This window comes from Xyrauchen texanus, chromosome 25 (genome assembly GCF_025860055.1).
Source record: "Xyrauchen texanus isolate HMW12.3.18 chromosome 25, RBS_HiC_50CHRs, whole genome shotgun sequence".
NCBI classification, from domain to species: Eukaryota; Metazoa; Chordata; class Actinopteri; order Cypriniformes; family Catostomidae; genus Xyrauchen; species Xyrauchen texanus.
In genome coordinates, this window is record NC_068300.1 from 34,447,220 (window position 1) to 34,453,871 (window position 6,652).

The window sequence follows — 6,652 nt, forward strand, 5'->3', positions numbered from 1 at the left end:
CTGTAATTCTATAAATTGTAATTCTATAGGGAAGTATCATCATTAATGTTTAGATTATGATAGAAAAATCAAATAGGAATCCTTTCGTAAATGGATGGCCGTTTTTGGAGTATTGTGTAATATACCAGGGCACCAATGGACGCACACGCTAATGTTTATTAGGCATCAGCATTCCAGCGTATGTTAAAGTAGGACTAAATCCCAGTGACGTCAGAGCGGGGTGGGGGGAGAGTCCTTCAGAAACACGAGAAGAGTCCCTTTCAGAGGGGCAAGTACCAACATGCCCATATTACGGGACTTCCAAGTAGATTGTAACAATATATAAAAGTCGGAAATGGCTCTATAACCGCGGAGGTGTCTGCCGGCAATGTAGCGACGATGCGTGGAACAGGAATCAGTTCTTTAGCGGAAATAATTTCACGTGTAACATTTAAAATGAGCTATTTACGTCATAAATTAAGTGGTGTTATTCTTCGTTAAAGCTACACGATACAGCAGTGGACACGTTATTCTAACTGCCTGCTTATTTTTCATATACCGCGTTACACCAACGCCTATCCAGAATGAGCATGTGTAAAGTCATGAAAGATGGCCATTTGGAGAAGAGGAGTAATGGACTTCTACAGCTGTGGAAGAAGAAGCGTTGTGTCCTCACGGAGGACGGACTCTGTCTGTACGACTGTAAAGGCGACAACAGTAAAGAGATGCGCTTCGAGGAGATGAGCACGCTGGACTGCGTGGAGTATAAGCGGGGTCTGGTGTACTTCACTATCGTGATGAACGGCGGTAAAGAGATTGACTTCAGGTGCCAGCAGGAGGGAACGGCGTGGAACGCGGAGATTGCGCTCGCGCTGGTGCGATTCAAAAACCGCGTCGCCGTTCAGACCGGCAGGAAAAGACACATGTCACATCTGGGAAGCTGCGGGGAGGGAGATGTCGAGCTTTGACTCAACGGCTGAGGGTAAACACATATGGCAGATGAACAGATTTTGATGTTGCTGTAATCGTTTTGACCTAACAATCAACTCTATATTTTGGAAAGGCGTTCTCAGGAACCAATTATCCAAAATAACATCTGCTTTCCCTTTGTTGGCTTAAGCTCTTTCAAAGACTGACGCATTACATTCTGGTCTATGGAAAAATCAAAGGGTTTGCATGACATAAATGCCCTAGTCAGAAATCCCAAAGGATTCCTATTGGAATTTCTGTCTTAACTTAGTTAGTCTAACCAGTTCTAAAGGATAATAATGGGAATTTGCTCACAGGGTTCCAACACAACAAAAAGACAAAACTATAGAAAACATCATTACTGAATGATTACAAAGAGTACAAAAAAGAAAATCTGATATAAATCTTTCTGAATTTTACAACTCTGATAGCTCCCCAATGTGATTTAATTTAAGTGTCCAGTATAACAAATAGAGCACAATAGAGTTTGTCAAAGATTACAGAATACCCAACTGGAGTCTAAAAATAAAATAAGAATCATAAAATCCAGTAGGAATTCAGCAGGATCTTATTTGACCCATTTACAGTCCTTAGTTGGTCCCAAATTATGATAGAAATTCCAATAGGCTACTACAGCTTCAATACTGTAAGAATCCTGTACACGTTCCTCTACGATTTTCTGACTTGGGGACATAATTCGGAATTAATTCTAAAAGGCATTCACGCTTGACAAGCCCCTTTTCATTCAAGTGAATGAAACATGGAACATATGCTCAAGTGCAATGAGGAAATCAGACCATATATATATATATATATATATATATATATATATATATACAGTATTATTATTCCCACAGCCATAACCCACTAAATACTCTTTGCTCATCAGCCTGTAAACACCACACTAATGCAGTATGACTATTGTATCCACCAGAATTCTTCAGCACAGACAAAGGATCCTAAAAAGAGTGTGAGACTGTGGACGAGAAAGGGAAGGCATTTGGAAGCCCAGTGTTAAGGAAACTCCAGACGAAAGGTTTATTCCAAACTTAAAAACCACAGAGAAGTTTGAAGACTTTTTTGCACTTCCACCATTTTCTAAAGTGATATTCACATCTCTTTGTAAATGACTCCTTGGATGGAATTATACGCATTGGTGTTATGCCATGGATAATCTTTTAAAATCATTGGAGTTATTTTGCTTGACCTTTTGTTGCAAAGCCAATGGCAATAGAGAGACCCCATGGATTTCTCTTCACCATAATTCAGCATGCATGCAAATTTACAGCAGAGTGTCAGAGTGTACATTTTTAAAATACATTTTTGGTTTACCTCCTAATTGGAGGACTCCATTTTTGGCTCACTGTCAGTATTAAGTATGATGCTGCTTTTGAAGTCATTAACCATAAATGAAGTATGACTCACAGCCCCTGTGATGCACTGGTTAACATTTCATAAGTGTTTAAAAGCAGAATCTGGATTTATTCAGTTGTAAAGGCTTTTCAACAGCAGAAAACGCACGCCAGGAAGACTTGCCTGCTGTTTCTTGGAATGTATCCGACTGAGTGGAAAACAAGGTTGATGGCTAGGCAATGCTGTTATTATCTTTTTGCAATTTTTCCATATTCTGTACTCTACGTAACCTGAACAGTTGCCAAAGTTTGAAAATAATCTTCTGTATAATAGTTAAAAAAAGAACAATCTAAAGAATTGCTTTTGAATTCTGCACAAAGTTCATTATGTTATAAGTTAGACCCAAATAAAAAAATACTTTGGCTTTGTAAGGCATATTAGTGTGTATCTCTTTTAATTAGTTTGTAATGGCCCAAGGCAACAGCAGAATATGTTATACTAATTAGAAGCCCATGACTATAGAGGCTGCAGTAGTTCTGTATGTTAAGTGCAGCTTACAGTTGCCCTGCTTACCCGAATCTCAACCTCAAGTGCCTCTGCGGCACATGCCCGGACAATGGCCTCACTGACTAATAGTGTCCCGCCTTTCCTGCTTTCTTGAGTCATCAGTTTGAAGCCATCAAAGAAGTTGTCAAACAGGGATTTTTTCTTCAGGGTGAATATGTTTTGCCATTGTGCATTATGGAAGTTAAGTTATAGTTCTTAAAATGCACTCCTGCAGTAACAAAGAGTGGCTTGTGAATTGAGCTGAAGTGTGTATTTTGTTTTAGTTAAAATACTTTCTCTTTTTATTAGCCGGGACATCCCATATTTAGGACAAAATTATGACATCCCTCTTATCCTGTACTTCACAGATAGATAGTGAAACACTGTCCCGACAAATGGCTGTCCCATAAGCACTCAAAATGCTAAAAAAGTCTCATTTTGAAGTGGCAAAATGCTCATTCAGTATACATTCAGTATAATTTATATGATGCTGCATCCACACAGCTATGGTACCTATGGTTCCTTTCCATGAATGAAAAATGTAATTACTGACTGTTAAAGATCTGCTAACGTCACTAATAATCTAAAAACCACAGATGGAGAAGTCAGATTGTATGGAAATCCAATCGGCGACCCAAAATGGAGCCGCAGGTCTGTTCTGATCTGTCTGCATCTAACCATAATTATATATAGTAGGATAGCAGAATAAGAAAACACTGTCAATGTCTTTTGTTGATTTCAAAGGATGTGCGGCAAATAAAACTCTACATTATTTTGGCACAAATTCATCTGTCACTTGGTTCTGCTGCTGAAATCAGTTTGTGCTTACCAAAATTTGAATCACTGCCCCAGTGGCTGAAGCAGGAATTGTTGTAGAGTGTACCTGCATGTGTGAGATTCCAGGTGAAATGTCCACAGGGTGGCACTAAAAGTGAGTTGTATTTTTAGTTGTAAATGATGTAATACTGAAAGCAGGAATGCAACCCTAAACCTAACCATCAGTGGAGAAATTTACACTCTCCAGTATAGCTGTGGTCCCAACTCTAGGCAGTTTTAGTGCCCTGGGCTGTGCCTGTGGTGTTGCAATAATAGGGAGATTGTGTGTACTGGAAACTCCCAGAGCATGGGCTACTAAAGAGGCTCTGTTAAAAAAGGCACAACCTCGAGATGAGTCAGCAGCCTGACTTACAGAGTGCTGGACCTTGTTAGATTTTTGGAATTGTCATGCTATATTGTGTAGTTTTGGGATAAATTGTCTCTGTGAATGTCTGGGTGTATATATAGTGTTGAACTGTAATTAGACTACATTATACTTCTTGTTCTGTGGAAGTTGTTAAGCTTTAATTCACATTTTGGAAAGTCCTTTTAAAGTAGATAAGAGCTATAAATGAACCTGCATAGTTATTTATTTACTTCAAATATATGATGTGACAATGAAGTTTGTCTTCATATTCTTCATAGGGCATTTACAGTGTGAGCAATATAAGGTCACCCGAAAGGTCGATATGAATCCTGTAGAATGTGCTATGTAAACAAGACTGGATTTGACTTTGTTCCTGTTTAGTATCATGTTATAGGCTACAAGAATCCCATGCTTTTAAATCTCCTTTTGTAGATTTTCTAAATCCTTTTGACTGGAAATCTAAACCTCTCTTACAGGAAAATGTTTTTAAGGTCAAAGCACATTCCTGTGAAATCAAATACGAAACATTTTTGTGATTTTTAAAGCAGTGATATAATAGTTTGATAGGATAGCTTGGATATAATTACAGTATTTTGAATGTGGGTCTGGACTTCCTAAATTAGCTTTAACAATGCATCTTTTTTGATCATCCTTAAGAACAATCATGATTGAAACACAGAGTGTTATGCTGGTGGGATATTTTTGAGGGACTGGGAGACAATCAAGGAAAACAGAGCGAAATGTAAAGTAATCCTTGAAGATAACCCTTTCAAAAGGGCATATAACCTTTTGAAAACGGTTATAAGGGTGAAAACGAACCTTTCGGAAAGACAATGACCCAAAGAACACAATATGTCACTCTCTTTCTATCTCTGACTCTGAATGAGAACTCTGAATAGCCTTAAATGACAGACATGAAGACTACAGTTAACATCTCTTAATCCAAGTCTTTCCACGTTGTGATGGGTGTGTTGATCTATGAAAAATAAATTAATTGCATTTGGAATTATATAACACAAACACACTTGTAAAGGGGTCTACAATCTTTTTCAACTTTCTGAAAGTATTGTAAATTGAATTGCCCACTGACAAAGAGAGACTGTTGACTGTTGACTGATATGTCTCAAAATGTCTCAGTGTACATTGAGAACCAAATAATCCTAGCCATGGAGTTGTGAAACTGAAACTGAAAATGAAAAGAATATTGTCTGTCAATACAATTGAAAAGGACTTGCCCATGGGAGTCAGTATACTGTAGCAGTACGACATTTAGCATGATCAACTGGTTCACAGTCTGTATTAATGAGACAATCCTGAACTTATAAATATAAGAATTACAGAATATTAAAATTGTCCTTCCTTACTGTGTCCAATGAAAACAATGCTAAAGATATTTCTATCCGGAAGACATGCAGGCTTGAGTAAGGTTTAAGATGCCATTTATTTGATGAATGTAAAACAGAAAAGTAATGTCTCTCTTTGGCATAGTAATGTCTGGCGGTGCGAGGGAGTTGTATTCGGAACCATCATATCCTGACAGAGATAGGAGGCAGGGGCGAGGAGCCTACCCCCGTGTGGGACAGGGCTCAACTGGTGGTGGTGGGGTGGTGGAGGTTGCCGGTTAGCACACTGAAACAGCAATGAGATAGATTGTGAGCAGACTTATAAAGCAATGGCTTACATGCGATTGGCCTGGAGTTACACAGCTAATGATGTGATGATGTACAGCTGCTCGTCTTCGCTGCGCTTCCATTTAGCGAAAGAGAAAAAACAGCTTGACCCTTTGACTCTGGACGGCAGATCAGACACATACAGTGGTAGTAAGAACTTACTATAAAAGTTAGGTGCAAAACACAATAAACTACAGCATACACTACTGTTTTGCGGCCCATGTCTGTTCTGATTGGGTTGCAGACAACATAAAAAATGCATATAATATAAATGTAAATAATTTTTTTTTAGCTGCCATATATTTTTGTATAGTTACAGTAATACAAAATAAATAGGCTTATTAATTTTAAAAAGGGAGATGAAAACAATCCGGTATCTGTTATTATTCATTTTAAAGGCCATTTGGCATATCCAGCGGTGTGGTATTTTGGTGCAGTTGCACTGGTCAAATTATAAAGGTGCACACATAGTCAAGTTGCGTAACAGCTTCCGTTTACAAGAAACCAGCAGTTAATAAAACCCTTACTGACAATAAACTTACAATTATAACTTGGGTTCCCTATCTGTCTCTCACTTGATGTTGTGTCGATGAATTGACACTAGGGGTTCACTCTTGGGAGCCCAGACATCTCTGATCTTTGAGAAAAGGCCAATGAGAATTGGAGCATGCCAATTGGAGCATGCTACTCCGCCAGACATACGGATATAAAAGGAGTGCCGCTTGCAAACACATTCAGATTTGTTCTTCTGAGCCGAGTGGACGCATTCACTGAGCTGAATCCCTCCTGCTGTTCCATTCATCTCTCTCTCTCTAAAGCTGTTGGATCTACGGCGCATTACAGCGGTTCTCCCCTTCGCACACTACGGTTGTGTTGAGCAACACCCCTGGGCACTTCGACAGCAGAGCAGAGCTTCCTATATATATATATACACGTATATATATAAATTCAC

General features: G+C 38.8%; 1 protein-coding gene across 1 annotated transcript; it reads left to right on the plus strand.

The window, feature by feature from the left end:
* Nucleotides 1-264: 264 nt before the first annotated feature.
* On the plus strand, nt 265-3,620 carry LOC127618475 (pleckstrin homology-like domain family A member 3). Its single transcript, XM_052090941.1, has 2 exons — nt 265-961; nt 1,883-3,620. The coding sequence occupies exon 1, from the start codon at nt 564-566 to the stop codon at nt 945-947; it is 384 nt and encodes a 127-aa protein (XP_051946901.1). The 5' UTR covers nt 265-563; the 3' UTR covers nt 948-961; nt 1,883-3,620.
* The last annotated feature ends 3,032 nt before the right edge of the window (nt 3,621-6,652 follow it).

Excerpts from the sequence above, each read along its gene's own strand:
- LOC127618475 (XM_052090941.1), top strand. The coding sequence starts at position 564 with ATGAGCATGTGTAAAGTCATGAAAGATGGCCATTTGGAGAAGAGGAGT.